Here is a 16,131-nt window from a genome sequence, read left to right on the forward strand (position 1 = left end):
AAAAGATCGGAAGAAACCTTTTTTACGGTTATATTTCGCGACAGCTGCGTACCCAGCAAAACTCGGTCAACCAGGCAGTGAACTAATAAAGAGATAAAGAAGATCTAATCTCGCTAGTGTCTTGTATAAGACATGGTTTTGACCCGACGTCGTAAATAATGAAGCTTTTGCAACATATAAAATTATTTAAATATTATTTTTACGACGCAATGCAAATTATTCAGTCAGAAGTATTTGATTCACTCGTATCAATATTTTAAGACGTGTTTATATCCTTCCAAGTAATCTTAACTAAACTTTAGCAATAAATATAAAAGACAGGAAACAAACTTACACACAGAATATCATTTATACTTACTATTTTGAGAACATCAAATACATTCCATATTTCCTCGACCTTATTAAAATCACAAATACAGTCACAGGACAGTAAGAACAAAAATAAATTAAAACGTCTTGTACATTGCTAGTATCTCAGCGTAGCCTTTTAAGATGGAAAAGCGAGATAGCATAGGCAATAAAGATGTACCTTGGGTCGTAAAAACAAGATTGGCAACGATCTACATGTCTATTCAGCACAGATGCACTATTCTGAGAAATTTAGAAAAACTATCGTGTATAAGATAGCGAGATATTCAAATGTTTTCGTAATTGAAATTGTCATACAATTTTCATTTATCACCTGTAAATAAATGTGGAATAACGCATGCGCATTATTCCCATTGTTCCTTGTGAAATTAAAATACATTACAGGACAAACGGCGGGCTTTACCAAACGCAATGACTCATTAATCTCACACAGAGCTCGCATACCGAAATTAATCGTTTGGAAATATACAGAAAAAAACCGCGATACTACACTCGGGAGGTTTTTACGAGCGTGGGAAATTCAGTTATCAATTCATTTGTATCAAAATCATCTTAATACGCAATTGCTGATTGCGATCACGTAATGAGTGTATCGTATCGATGTTTGTTTTACTACGAACATCCTAAATATAGAGCAAATCACATCTGTGAGCGTGCAAGAATCTATCGCGAATGTCGGAGCGTGGGAGCGTCATTATGCTAAACAGGTCATTGGTACCCCGTACCTGTTCAACACTTTCCACAGGGTGTCCCTTTATGAGCTGCTCTTAGAATTTACCAAATGACTCACGCATCGGGATATGTTAATCGTGTGTGTAGCCATGGTTTGGTTCTACGGTGGTATTTTTATGGGGGAAATATGGCGTTTTAAATATTTTACTGAATTTAGAAATAAGTTTAAGATGAAGTATCTATTTATAAATGGAGCGTATTAAAATTTTGATATCCGAAAATATATTATAATTACTGCTTTTATGACTTACATATTAATGTAATATGCCCAAGTAATTAAAATTGTAAATTTTACCAAATTGATTACGATAAAATATAGATCACCTCAAATTTTATTTTAAATCTAAACCTTATTCAATTTGTCAACAAACCCCTCATCCCCCTAAAACACCACAAAACCCAACAAAATCGCTTTGTTTATCCGTAAACAAGCAAATCGGAGCATCCTGTACGTGAGATCGAGATAAATCCAAGTTCAAGGCTCAAGTGCACATGGAGAGCCACTGACTATACAAGGTTCCAGTCGCTAGGACACCGGTCCCATTCCGCTGCGGAGGAGCTTGCCGACTGGACCCTTCCGTGAACGTACCTTCAGTGATGGCTCTTGTGTGGTGCGCGCTGTTCACGTGAGTGACTTATTTACTTCGCGGAGGAGTATCGGTTTTGTTGTGATGATGTCTAAGTAGTTGTGTGTTGATTTATAAATAATTGTAGATTAGCAAAGATATAAAAAAATGGAGTTACGTAGGATTATTTTTTTCCAAATTACTTATAAAATTTTCTATAACATTCACCGTCGGTGAAAGGTAAAAAATATATTTGTACTACTTAATAAGTATTTCATTTTAGTCAAAACATCGATTAAATATTGTGTATGTGATTTCTAAATTTATTTTCTTAATTAATAATCGGAAATTAATAATTAAGCATAATATACTACATATTTTATAAATAAATTACAAATTTCTAGAAAGTCACTCAAGATTTTTTTAAATCAATAATTTGACGTAAAAAACAAATTTCCAAAATAGTGATTAGGAAAAATACTAACGTTAAACGCGATTCATTGAAAATTAACAGAAACGCGTAAAAGTAGTAAATAGGTAAGTGAAGTAATCGCTTTTGCCGGCGACAGTACGTGCTGTGTACCCGTATGAGCGCGTGGGAACATGCGTAAAGTTACTTTCTAAGTCTTACGACACATAAATCTTCCACCGCACGGATAAGTTGCATATCCAAGTACATTCACTTTGGACATCCGCTTGTCCTAAATAACAATTATCCCCGTGGGAATAGCTATTAAATGTAGAACTAAATACTATGCGAATACAGTCTTCATATACTTATCTGAATAAATAGTTGAATATTTCAGCATAAGACAATATGTTCGTAACTTCATTCAAGTATGGATTACATTATCTTTAGATATTACCGATACTGTATTTTATTTAAGTCGACGTGCGATATTCGAGAATCCATAGGGTGTTATAAAATAATGTGGTTCAAAATAAAGGTTTCATATTAATTGATCAATCAATTAATGTACCTTTTAGGCACTATTTCGTAACGTGTATCAATAAAATCAATTCCTATTAACTGATATCCCAAATATTATACTGCTATCGGACCCGACAGACGTCCTGTCTTTGCTGTGAATATTAAATTCGAACTGAAGCTATTCGTTTCATTTCTTTTCATTTTGGCAACTAAACTGATATTGATAAACTCAAATTCAGCAAACGTGTGAACTGACAAACGTGCGATGTTTTCTGAGCATTTTCTTAAGATTTATTTCCGTATGAAGCTTTTGAACGTTGTTCTCAAGTTATGGCGTGACCTAGAGCTGTATATCATATTCTTGACATCTTCTTTATTTTAACTATCATCTGCATAATGCCTTATACCTTACCTTTAGAAATTTCGTCATAATTTTCATAAGAAACAAAAGTAGCTGTTTTTGAAAAACCAATGCGCGCTCATATTTTCACTTATAGAAACTAGTTAATGAGACTCTACATTAATTTTAACGTTAAAGTCTAATAATTATTATCGTAATCATTATCATTATTTTATTAGTAAATATTACTTTATTAATACATAATTTAATAGACAAAAGAAAGAACGATAGAAGTACCGGGATATTATTGATACAGAAAACAAAAACATTTTTTAAATATAATGATAATAATAAAGTTTTTTTTTCACTCAAACTTGACAAAAAATCTTTGAGGTCCAGTTGTTGAGTTGTTGATAGAAGTTATTGAGCCAAAGAATAATATAATATCTATAGTGTAACAAAACGAAGTGCAAAAAAAATTGTATTTAAAATAACACCAAAAAAGACTATTTCACATTAAACCTTTTTATTCGTAATCGGCAACATTTTATGCCATCAATCTTTAAGTAAGTGCTACGCTACCCATTAACTGTGAAGAAATTGTTTGTGGAGAATCGAAGATGGGCTCAAACCGCTTGCCCTGGGAAAGGTCTTCGACCGTAATTACGGTGATTACTCCGATTACGTAGAATCGCATACGGCTCGGGTATAATGTCTAGCGCGGTAGAAAAACAATTGACCTGTACTAAAGCTCATTTCGGATTAGGCTAGGATTACTGGACTGTGCGTTTATTAGAGACTAACCACCTTATTCGTAGACGTTTTTTATCGAAGGACGGAGCATTGCTGTGTTAACAAGTCTGTTTCTCAGCTTTGTTTATCTGACAGCTTGCTGTTTGTTCAGCTTTGTTTATCGGACAGCCAACTAGATTAAAGTTGTAACTCAATATTAGCCAATCACAACGGCCCTATATCTACGCACTGCGAAGGCTGCCATGCCGTCAGCACTGAGAAACAGACGTGTTATCACAGCAATGCTCCGTCCTTAGATAAATAACGTCTAAGGGGGTAAATGTGTCTCAAATCCTAAAATGTTGTAGTAGACTCAAATAAAATACTAGCGCAATGTGAACTAGACTTAAGGGCGAATTCACACTAAAATATATTTGGTCTTGTTTTATATTTAGGTATGTTATTTTAGAGCTAAGAAATCTGATTACTTATAATAATAATGTACTACGTTTTCAATTATCGATTCCAAACGCTTTTTTCAATCGCGAAAATCAACTGATCAGAATAGTTTTATTTGACATGCTTATATAAATGACGTATTTTTATTGGTTTATTTTGAGGTTAGATCGAAGATTAAAATGGGAATTGTTTCTTGCAAACAACTGTTAGTGGTAGAACGTTTTAGCTCCGAAATCTATAAGGACCTGATTTCGATTACCAGTTTTGGGAATCATAATATGCATGAAATTTTGTTTTAGAAAGTCTATGTGCACTGTAGGACGGTGGCCATTTCTGTCACATCATAAGACAGAAATAAATTCGGCCTAAATATACTCTTCCTTATCTTCAGGAGTTTATACTCCGTACTACCATTCCGTCATAATATACATATGTATGTTAAATAATCTCACATTAATGTCAGCGATCAGCATCTAATTTATTCGCCAATCCATATGAAACCTCAGGTCATAAAACCAATCTCTAATCTTTTCCGGGTAACGTAATATTATCGATTTGATCTAGCGTGTAACTCCTGCAAATTAATGTTATCTTATCACAAAATTACCTTTTTTATAAACAGTCGCGAAATTCACATCAAAATATTCTGGTGATGACATTAATAAAATATATCTATAAGTTTTTGAGGTATTACTAATTATATCATTTTTGGATACCTATATATTAATATTATGCAAATGACTGATCGCAATCGGTAAAACTACTTTATAAATATTTATTATTATACTCAGATTTATAAACGGTTCGTATTTTACTTTCACACGGTATGTCAAATCATCATCACTTGATGGTCTAAAAAATTAACTATATTCAACAAAAACACTTAATAACACTATTTCGATGTACGGATACATTATTAATTGAGTCGCTACTCTAGTGTTTTTTTTTAATCTTTATTTAAAGGGCTTGGTCGTTATTTCACGACTAAGTATGTCGCTCCGTATGTCCACTTTTCCCCGAAACACTAGTCTTTAAAAAGACAAACATACTTCGTGTTAATATTGACATCATACTTTAAATTAATAAATGCTCGTTACAGATGTCTACAGTTAGTGATGGGTGTCGATCGGTCACCCCTCCCGGATTTACCTCCGGGTGAGGCTCCTGAGCCCATCCTCAGATTCATGGAGAGGACCTACAAATCTGCGCGAGCCCAGATGAGCTACGACGCCGGCTCCCCTCTCCTTCTCACTTCGTACATCGAGCAGAAGAAGATAGAAGAAGCCAGGGCGGCCGCGGCCGTTGACCCCGACTACTTATTGCCTGATATGGAGAGCTATGCAGGATATTTGACGGTATTTATTTTACAACCGACTACATCGATGTCACATGGTTATAATATTAATACATTTTATTTTAACGTATTCATAATTCTATTTTTATGATTTTTAAATAAGAATTTTTATTAATTTATTGACCGCGACTATTTATAAACATGTTTAAAATTTATGTGTGAAAATTTGGATAAAATGTCAGGTTGTCGACTACATTTTTTAGAATTTTATTGATTAAGTATGTAATAACTTTGTTATAACATTTAGAATCGGTGCGGCTATTTAAATATTTATTAATAAGAAAAAATATGTAGCCTGTATTATTTTTAGGTAAATAAAGAATATAACGCCAATCTTTGGTTCTGGTACTTCCCGGTTGTTGGTAAACCAGTGGAAGAGACGCCTTGGATAATATGGCTCCAAGGAGGTCCTGGCGCATCATCCTTGTACGGCCTCTTTACTGAAATAGGACCATTCTTCGTCGGCGAGAACATGGATTTAAATGGTAACAGTATACGAATCTAATATCTCAAAAAACGTAATTTTTTCAAGTTATTTGGAAGAATTTATTGAGATACTTAGTATGTAATGTTTAACGATCATATTCAAGAATTTTACGTTTTTTTTTTTTTTTTTTTTTACGTAGGTAAATCGTCAGTTGACTATCTCCCGCCTTGGGATGGGCGGGAGAGCGTGTCAGACTTTTACTGACTAAGAACCTACGGTGTTCCCATCCTTTGCCTATGTGCCTAGGTCCAAGATCCGGTGGCATTGAGACCTAGGCAGGCACCGGCCTTAAAGGGCCCCGAAAATTATGCTGACACTGCTCTTCGAGGCGCGCGTGGAACACTACGCGCCGTACACACGGGCCGTTGGGGTGTTTCGGGCGACGAGCTACCCAATGCTCGTCACCCGACGGTCCGCGCCTACGGAGGCCGACGATCCTCAGCAGACGTTCGACGCCCGCGTCTTGTGCGTCTGCTGTGGCGGATGGGACGTTGGGCGCTTTGGCGCCGTATTCGTTCCGCCACCTCCTTTGCGAGCATCACGTCCTCGCAGAAGGAGGTGACTGCGTCCCACTCTCTCGCCCCGGAGCATGGCTTCTACCAGGCCCCGACGCGAGAGGTCTCCGCCACCGATGGCCGTTGTGAGAACACGGCGGTGCTCAGCCCAAGCTGGGCACACCTCCACCGTATGCTCCACCGTGTCCTCCGGCCGATCCGCACAGTAAAAACACGCGGGCGTATCCTCCACCCGGATCCGATACAGGTACCTGCCGAAGCAGCCGTGACCGGTCAGTACCTGCGTCGTCCGGAATGAGAGGACGCCGTGACGTCTCGTCAGCCACACCTCGAAGAGGGACTTACCGCCGCTATCGTGGCGTGCCCAGCCAAGGGTTGCGACAGTCGTTGTCGCCATTCTGCCATGAGGTTCTGCCGGAGCTCCGTCCGCCGCGCGGCAATTTGTCGCGGTAGCGGAGCTACGCCCCGGCTCTGCGCCTCCCCGCGCCACACATACAGTGACGCAAGGACCTTCGCCTCGAGACCCCATGGCGGTAGTCCGGCAAGGAGGCCCGCCGCCTCGCAGGAGATCGTGCGGTATCCCCGTATCAGCCGTATGGCCATCGCTCTTTGTGGCGCGTTCAGAAAGCGGCCTTGCCGCCGCGCCACAGCTGCGGACCATACGGGGCACCGTACAGGGCCATGGACCGCACGACTCCTGCGTAGAGCCGCCGGCAGGGAGCATTTGGCCCCCAAGTTTGGCAAAAGACGCCGCATTATGCAGGTGAATTTTACCAACCTGGGAGCCAAAAGGCGGATGTGCTCCTTGAAGTTCCATCGGCTGTCGAGGACGAGTCCCAGGTACTTCATCGTCGACCCGACGCCGATGTGAACCCCCCCCCGCCGTGATCTGGAGACCCGGAGGTGGCGCGTTCCCCCGGCCATGAAAGCACATGGCCTCGGATTTGTGCAGCGCCACCTCGAGTCCCAGTTGCCGGATTCTCTCAACGACTGTCGCAACCCCAATTGTAGCCGCGTCGACCGCCGCCCGATGCGACCCCCCGTGAGCCAAAACTAGCGTGTCGTCAGCGTAGCATACCACGCTGACGCCGCTCGGGAGGTCGGTGCGCAGCACCAGTCGTATCCGATGTTCCACAAGAGCGGCCCCAGAACCGAACCCTGGGGAACACCGCACGACATCTCTCGCCTGATCCATTCCCCTTGGCGACCGGGGTAAATGACGGCCCTATCCGTCAAGTAGGCCCCGACAACGCGACGGAGGTAGGCCGGCACCCGGTGATACCGGAGTGCCTCCCTGATACAACTCCAGGGCAGGGTATTAAAGGCATTGGCGATGTCAAGCGACACCGCCAAGACGACCCTACCCCGGGAAACAGCATCCCCGTCGCGAGAGACCTCACGCGCATGATGGCATCCACAGTAGAGCGCCCTCTGCGGAAGCCAAATTGGCTGTCCGCAAGATCCGGCCCAACCCTCGTCAGGTGCTCGACGAGGCGGTCTGAAATAACTCTTTCGAAGAGCTTGCCCACCTCGTCGAGCAGGACGATGGGCCGGTATGCGGACGGACTGTCCGCGGGGCGCCCATGCTTTCGCGATGAGGACCAGTTTCCCCGTCTTCCAACGAAGTGGAAACTGGCCCCTCTCCAAACATGCCGTGAGGAACCTCTGAAGTCGAGGCCCGAGAGCCCCCAAGGCCAGGACCCAGGCTTTTCCAGGCAAGCCGTCGGGCCCTGGGGCGGTGTTCTTGGCCTTCATCTTGGCCACCGCCACCCTCAAGTCTACCCCGGTCACCGCGGGAACAGTGACGTCGTCGTCGTGGTCCATGCCGGGCGCCGCCGAAGGCGGAGCCATGGGCGGAGGAGCGTGCTCCCCTCGCGCAGGGAACAGAGCGCCAACGACGCCCTCGACCAGTTCCTGCCGGAGACTCTGCGTCAGTGGAGGCGCCCAGATGCGGAGCTTGCTCCGCACCATTTTGTAAGGACGTCCCCACGGGTCTGCGTCAAGAGACTCCAGCAACTCCTGGTGGGCGCGATTCTTAGACTCTAGAATCGCGCCCGAGAGAGCGTCTTTGCGTCTCTGTACCCCTGGTATAGCTCCGCCTCTCGAGCCACCGCATCCACAGGCCGGATGCGGATTTGGCGGTACCTGGTGTACCGGCGTCGCGCGGCATAGCACGCCGCCTGGAGCGATGCCAGCTCCCGCGACCACCAGTACACCTTGCGCCGCGCTTGGCTTCGGCGGACTCGGGGCATTGCCGAGTCGCAGACAGAGGACATAGCCTCCCGGAACCAGTCGGCCTCGTTATTCACATCGTCCGGCCTGACCGGTGCTTGCACCCAGGCCTGGACGATGGAGGCTTCCAGGAGGAGCTCCCTGTCCAGCTGTCTCAACGCCCAACGTGGACCACTTGGGGCCCGTCGGACTGGCGCGCTCGAGGGATCGGTGGAGACGTCGAACCGGATATACCGGTGGTCCGACAGCGTCTCCACCGCCTCCATTACTCGCCAGTCGACAACACGCTGCGACAATGCGGGGCTGGCAAACGAAATGTCCACCACGGACTCACCCCGTATCCGCACACACGTGGCGACGGAACCCCTGTTGAGGACGTCCAGGCCAACCTCCAAGGCCCAGTCCTCAACCATTCGCCCCCGTGCATCCGTGTACCGGGAACCCCAAGCCTGGCTCTTGGCGTTGAAGTCCCCCAGCACGACGACGGGAAGCGAACCGTACTCGACGACGACGTCACTCAACTCCCTGAGGGAGTTGTGGAATTCGGCGAGAGTTCGGCTCGGAGAGAAGTAGCACCCCACTACGACTATCCCTCCGAACCGAGCTGCGACACAACCCTGGCCCCTCTTCACCCTCTCGTGGGTCAGGGTACCGGCGGCGGCCGACGCGATGATGGCCACCGAGCCGCTCAGGTCCTCCACCCAGTCATTCCTGGGCGGGACAAAGTACGGCTCGGAGACCACGGCGATATTAATCGACCACCGCGCCATGCTCTGGAGCAAGAGATCCTGAGCTCTGGCGCAGAGGTTGATGTTCGCCTGGAGAAAGCGCAATGGGGCCATTAATGGCATTCCATTGCGCTCTCTCCAGAAGTAGCAGCGGCAGCGCTAGCGGGAGCCGCGGCGGAAGCGGCAGTGGAGGCCGTGGGCCGGCGTTTGCCCCCGGTATTGGCGGGAGCGGCGCAGGCTCTACTCCCCGCCCGATGTTCGGCTGGTTTGCCAACCGCCGCACAGGCTAAGCAGTGCGGCTTGTCGGCGGTGCACGAGCCGATTTTATGACCGGGCTGACCGCAGCGAAAGCACAGCGCGCTGCGGTCGACCTCCGAGGTGCACCTTACCCCGACGTGATGTCCGGTCTGACATCGGTAACACCTCAGAGGCTGGGGCTCGAGCAGCTTAACCTGCGCCGACACCCAGCCCACCAAAAGCCTCCGGCCCTCAGCCACCACTTTGGCCGCCGTCACGGGGCAGCTGACCGTGATGGCCAGCATACCCGCATAGTCGGGACGTAGGGCTCCCGGCTTCAGCTCTTCAGCTGAGCACCCCGTAGTCCCGACAATGGCGGCCACCACTTCCTCCACCGTGACGGAGTCATCCAGACCCGATATGCGCAAGCTTACGCTCTTTACGGGTCTGGACACTCTAGCCTCGGCCGCATCAAACGCCGCCCGTAGCTTTGCAGCTAGGGCGTCCGCGGCCGGGCCACTGCTGGCTCCCGGGAGCTCGAGTTTCCGGGCTCCGGTTGCGGTTACTCTTAACCGCAACCCCCCAGCAATCCCAAGCTCCGCGGGGTTGATTAACCCCTTTGCCTTGGAAAGGAGGTCCGCGTACGTCACGCCCTTCCTTACCGCTTCCGGCTGTAGTGTGACGACTACAGCTGCGGACTTCGGGGCGCGAAGCATATTGGCGACGCTCCTCTCCTAGGCGCGCTGCCGCTGCGCCTTCCGCCGCTCCGTGCGTCGGGTCCTCTCTTTAGCCCCCACCACTGTCCAGCCGGCATCATCAGCAGGCAAGAGAGTAGGTGGGGGAGAGAATTTTACGATTAAGGTAGAAAAATAACAACATTTTTACATGATTGAATTGAAATAAAATGCGTTTTCGAACATAAGAAATGAAACTTTAATTTTATATTTCAGAAATGAAGTATTCTTGGGCTAAGAACCACTCTTTGCTATTCATTGATAACCCAGTGGGCACAGGCTTCAGTTTTACTGACGACGACAGAGGCTACGCAACAAACCAAACTACGGTATGAACATTTATTAAGGATTTCGTAACAGTGACTACGGTTTTATTATATAGAGATGCTTTAAAGACTTACTAAAATCTTTTAATAAGAATGCATGCTATATTGATTATCTCGGTCAATAAAAATAACTAAAAAGTCTACAATTTTGGTGGTTTTAACCGTAGACGATTCTACTACTCAGTAGTGGGACTTCATAAAATATTAAATACACAATGCTCTATATCGTGTTGTTTCAGATTGGAGAGAATTTATATACAGCTCTACAGCAGTTCTTGACAATGTTCCCTGAACTTCGTAAAGCTCCATTGACGATAGCCGGTGAATCGTACGCGGGCAAACACATTCCGTCACTTGGTGTTCAGATTCTTTGGAACAGAAATGAAGACGAACCGATTAATCTTCACGTAAGTAGCAAGTCTATTTATGTTCTAATTTAAAACTTCTTCTGGATTCAATGAACGAAATAGTAAATAGAAAGATAATATATATGTGAACGCAGAAAAGAGTATACATATAGAGCAGGAGAGTAATTTTTAGAAAGCAGTGAAATGTAAAAATATTTAGAACGTTTATTAACAAGAAGTTGAAATGCAAAGTTATAATTTAACTAGCTTTTGCCCGCGGCTCTGCCCGCGTTATAAAGTTTTTCAGGCTAAAGTTTTCCGTTATAAAAGTAGTAGTTTCCCGGGAGCCTATGTTCTTCCCAGGGTCTCAAACTGTCTCCATACCAAATTTCATCTTAATACGTTGGGTAGTTTTTGAGTTTAACACGTTCAGACAGATGCAGCGGGGGACTTTGTTTTATAATATATTTTTTAGAACTTTTTAAGTGGAACAATCCCGTCATACATGATTGTTGCATAACTTTAACCGTTTACGCAGCGGAGGCAACGGAAGCTCTCAAAACTAATCATTTTCTCCGTTTTTGCAACATGTTTCATTACTGCTGCGCTCCTATTGGTCATAGCGTGATGATATATAGCCTATAGCACTCCAGGAACAAAGGGCTATGCAACACAAAAAGATTTTTTCAGTTCAAACCGGTAGTTCCTGAGATTAGCCATTACTGCTCCGCTTCTATTGGTCATAGCGTGATGATATATAGCTTATAGCGGTCCACAAATAAAGGGCTATCCAACACAAAACGAATTTTTCAGTTGAAACCGGTAGTTCCTGAGATTAGCCATTACTGCTCCGCTCCTATTGGTCATAGCGTGATGATATATGACTTTGAGCACTCCACAAACAAAGGAGTATTCAACACAAAAAGAATTTTTCACTTCGAATCGGTAGTTCCCGAGATTAGCCATTACTGCTCCGCTCCTATTGAATATAGCGTAATGATATATAGCCTATAGCACTCCACGAACAAAGGACTATCCAACGCAAAAAGATTTTTTAAGTTTGGACCGGTAGTTCCTGAGATAAGCCATTACTGCTCCGCTCCTATTGGGTATAGCGTGATGATATATAGCCTATAGCACTCCACGAACAATGGGCTATCCAACGCAAAAAAAAAATTCAGTTTGGACCGGTATTTCCTGAGATTAGCCATTACTGCTCCGCTCCTATTGGGCATAGCGTGATGATATATAGCACTCCACGAACAAAGGGCTATCAAACGCAAAAAAAAAATTCAGTTTGGACCGGTAGTTCCTGAGATTAGCGCGTTCAAACAAACAAACAAACAAACTCTTCAGCTTTATATAATAGTATAGAGTATAGATTCCCACTAATTTTAGAAAATAATGCGAACAAAGAATAAAAATACAATAAAAATATTTTCTGTTATCAGGGTCTAGCAATCGGGAATGGATTTATCGACCCGCTGTCTCTACAGAGGTACAGCTACTTTGTCAGAGAAGTTGGACTCGTGGACGATGGGGTCGCTAATTCCATGAACCATTTAGAAACAGCAGTCGTGCAGTTTATCAACAATGGAGAGATGCTGAAGGCTTATGCTGTAAGTTTTTTATTTAATTCTTTTTTTAATTGATATCTGTGATCTTTTAAAGGTAATATTCTATGATGCAAAAGGCACGAAGCTATTTAGAAATGACGAAGGTCATAAAAATAATGTAAGTAACACTCTCGCCTTTTATCCCCGCTGGGATAGACAGAGGCGCAACTAGTGCACTCACTTTCCGCCGTGTGTATTCCGTAGTATGATGTAATAGGGGGCGAACCTATACCCATACCACTCACAAATATCGAACTCCGCGCTGATACTCTGTAGAAAAACTCAACATCACATGCCCGACCCGGGGACTATCTCGGTGGCGGAGTAGTCTTACAGTACGATTGTGTCGGATTGGAAAGAATGATTACAATATTTGATTCTTATTCTATTTCAGTATTACAACTACCTCCTCCAGCTGTTCCTCTCACAATCGCATCTATCAAATCTATACAATTACTTACAAGATGAAACCAGCCTTGACGGAGTTTATTCAGATTACCTTCAAAGAGAGGAAGTCAGAAGAGCCCTGCACGTTGGCAACACTAACTTCACGTCCATAGGCGTTGTTTACAGGAAGTTAGTACCTGATTTCATGGGAAGTGCCAAAATGTGGCTTGAAGAACTTCTTGAGAACTACAAAGTTATGCTTTACAAGTAAGTACCTATTTGTTATTGGATACTATTTTTAGTTCTTCCTATATTACTGGCAGATTAGGCTTCAGCTCTTCGTTTACTACCGCAACTAAGTAGCATTAGCCCTGTATTATAGTTTCTTGGTTTGCAACCAATGTAATTATTGTATATAGTGTCTCTCTACTTCTGATTTCATTGGTGAGCACAGTGAAATATTATGCAGTATTTTGCGAGAGCCACAAATTGCTGTAAAGTTGCTATTATTAAAGGACTGATATTAGACTAGCGATGTTCTCATAACATTCACTTTTAAAATTATGTAAAGATATACAACATCATCTGTCCTCACAATTTTGAATACCACATGCATAATGAATTTTATCTTTTATATATCACATTATACATAAGATAAGTAATTAATCTTTTAGATTTTGTTGATTTTGCATAGATCACCCTCCTAGCTATTTTAATAAAAAAATATCCGAGTTTTTATTCAAAATAAAAATATTGCAATAAACTCTCAGTATCTTCTCCACAATTTACTTTAATTTTACTTGTATAAATTTGCAGTGGTCACCTGGACATCATAGTGGCATACCATCCCTCTGTGAATACGTATGACTCGCTTTCCTTCTCTGGATCTTCAGAGTACGCAAAAGCTAGGCGGTTACCGTGGTACCACAACGACGAATTAGCTGGGTGAGTTGCATTATTGATTAATTTAATCACACTTTTGGTACATTTACTTTATATCCAAATATGACTATTATTTTCTTGAATAAGATTTGCAAATCAATAATATTAATATATATTCCGATCTGATTACATTACAGGCTAATACAAAGTAAGGTAAAAATGACTTTATTTTTCTACAGGTACTACAAAGTAGCTGGTAATTTAACAGAAGTAATGGTCCGGGGTGCGGGCCACATGGTACCCGCTGACAAGTCCGCCGCGGCGCTGGGTCTCATCTCAGCTTTCGCGCGAGGAATCTCATTAGAAGAAGACACTAATAGCTTAGTGGATGCAGAAAAAAACTTGCTACGAAGGCGTCAGCCACCACTAAACTAGTTAATTCGTTATTGTGCGCCTGTGGAGCGACTACTGGATTTTTTGCTATGATATTTGCCATGTAATATTATTAGTAGTAAAATATTTTTAACTCTTTTTATATTTCCTTGTTTTATTATTTTGGGTACCCTAATTTTGAATATAATAAGGTAATTTCACCGGTGTCTTTTATTATGATCTGGTCGGAAGTTTTAATATTAATATCGTCAATCAACATAAGAAAAAAGTTTTATTTTCCAAAAATGCATGTATTAATAACAGTTTTAAAGGATTTAAAATATTTGGCTAAATTCTGTAGCCTGCCATTAGTCATTACATTACACGTTTACGTCATAATAAACGTATAGGCAATGAAAAACCTCGTGATAAAAAATCTAGCTTATTAGTTGTAGTGTAGAAATTTAATTTAAATTAGCCATTTAAGAAATTTTAAGGACGTGGAATACCTACTTATAGGCAATGTTAAGATTATAATTTATTGGCAACCTGCATACAAGAATATAAAACAATTTAAAGAAAAAGATCTAAATATTTAAGTAATAATATAATAAAACAAATAATAATTTACAACTATTGTTACTCGTCCCTGGACTAATCGAAGTGTAAAGGGTTATAGATTTTAAGGTCATACATTCAAAACTATGTTCGAGCATCTCGGATAAGAAGGTAAGGGTAGGTAAAATAAGGTAAGGCAGAAAAATAAGAAATGAAACATGAGGCAACAAATATGATAACAAATCCACATATGAGATTTCTACTGTTCACGAGTAGTATACTCTGCGGAAGAAATAGCAAGCAAAAACTAGTTGTGATAAAAGTGACCAAAAAGTGACAAGTTTTACCTTCATCAATATTTTTCAGTAAGTACTACTATCAATACTTTATAGCGTAAATTCAAAAAAAAGTTTGAATTAAATAAATTGTAATGACTCATTTGGTTAGTTTTATCGCAACTCTTGAATCCGTATACTCCGATTTGTTTGATGGCAATAAAAAAATATGCAGTTATGAACTAAGATGTTTTTATTACATAGATACGTTGTCCGAGCTCAATACTGGCAAGACGAAAGTAAGGCAATTCCCCGACGTTCACTTAGTCAACCTCGAACCACTGTCGCGGCTAGTCGGCTTACTACCTATTTGTATTCTATTAATTAAATGCCTTCCTGTGTTTTTAGACGATGTACAAATTATACAGCAACTATAAAAGAAAATAAACGTTTCATTTCATGTGTAATTATACACTATTTAACTTATCAAATAAACCGAATGAATTTTATTCGACTGTCATGGCGACGGCGGTCGACGCTCGCGCCATGTCAATGCGAGCTGCTAGGGAAGATGGGTAATGACTGTCTCAGGCTTTATAAACCTACTATTTCTGTTTTATAATATAATAACACGGTATGAAATAAAATCATGTATTTAGGTAATAGTTTAATTTAAAAAATACATCAAATACTTGTAAATATTTACGGTTCTGCTTTTGTTTGAATTATAGAATCCCTAAAGATTGACTGCTAAAAGAAAAATGGTTGTGTGTGATTAGAACTCAAAGGTGTGAGAATGATTGGATACTAACTACATATTCTACTGTCTGTTCCGATCATTTCCTAGAGAGTGACATATACGTAACCAAAAATAATGTTAAAAATCACATTAAAGCAAAAGGTCACATAATCATTCCTAATGTCAAAGATATTCAAATTATTAAAAATCGGA

At 42.3% G+C, this 16,131-nt stretch overlaps 1 protein-coding gene across 1 annotated transcript; it reads left to right on the plus strand.

The window, feature by feature from the left end:
• The first annotated feature begins 1,611 nt into the window (after positions 1-1,611).
• Positions 1,612-14,511, plus strand: LOC115443734 (venom serine carboxypeptidase). Its single transcript, XM_037442105.1, has 9 exons — positions 1,612-1,727; positions 5,229-5,484; positions 5,794-5,968; positions 10,633-10,745; positions 10,982-11,149; positions 12,541-12,708; positions 13,100-13,359; positions 13,909-14,037; positions 14,214-14,511. Exons 1-9 carry the CDS (start codon positions 1,699-1,701, stop codon positions 14,407-14,409), a joined length of 1,494 nt encoding a protein of 497 aa, XP_037298002.1. The 5' UTR covers positions 1,612-1,698; the 3' UTR covers positions 14,410-14,511.
• The last annotated feature ends 1,620 nt before the right edge of the window (positions 14,512-16,131 follow it).

The sequence above is a fragment of the Manduca sexta genome, chromosome 23 (genome assembly GCF_014839805.1).
Source record: "Manduca sexta isolate Smith_Timp_Sample1 chromosome 23, JHU_Msex_v1.0, whole genome shotgun sequence".
NCBI lineage: Eukaryota > Metazoa > Arthropoda > Insecta > Lepidoptera > Sphingidae > Manduca > Manduca sexta.

Bases quoted from the DNA above. Each gene is read 5' to 3' on its own strand.
- LOC115443734 (XM_037442105.1), top strand. From the start codon at position 1,699: ATGGCTCTTGTGTGGTGCGCGCTGTTCAC. The intron at 5,969-10,632 runs GTAACAGTATAC...TTTATATTTCAG, and splicing joins CGAGAACATGGATTTAAATG to AAATGAAGTATTCTTGGGCT. The intron at 11,150-12,540 runs GTAAGTAGCAAG...TTCTGTTATCAG, and splicing joins ACGAACCGATTAATCTTCAC to GGTCTAGCAATCGGGAATGG.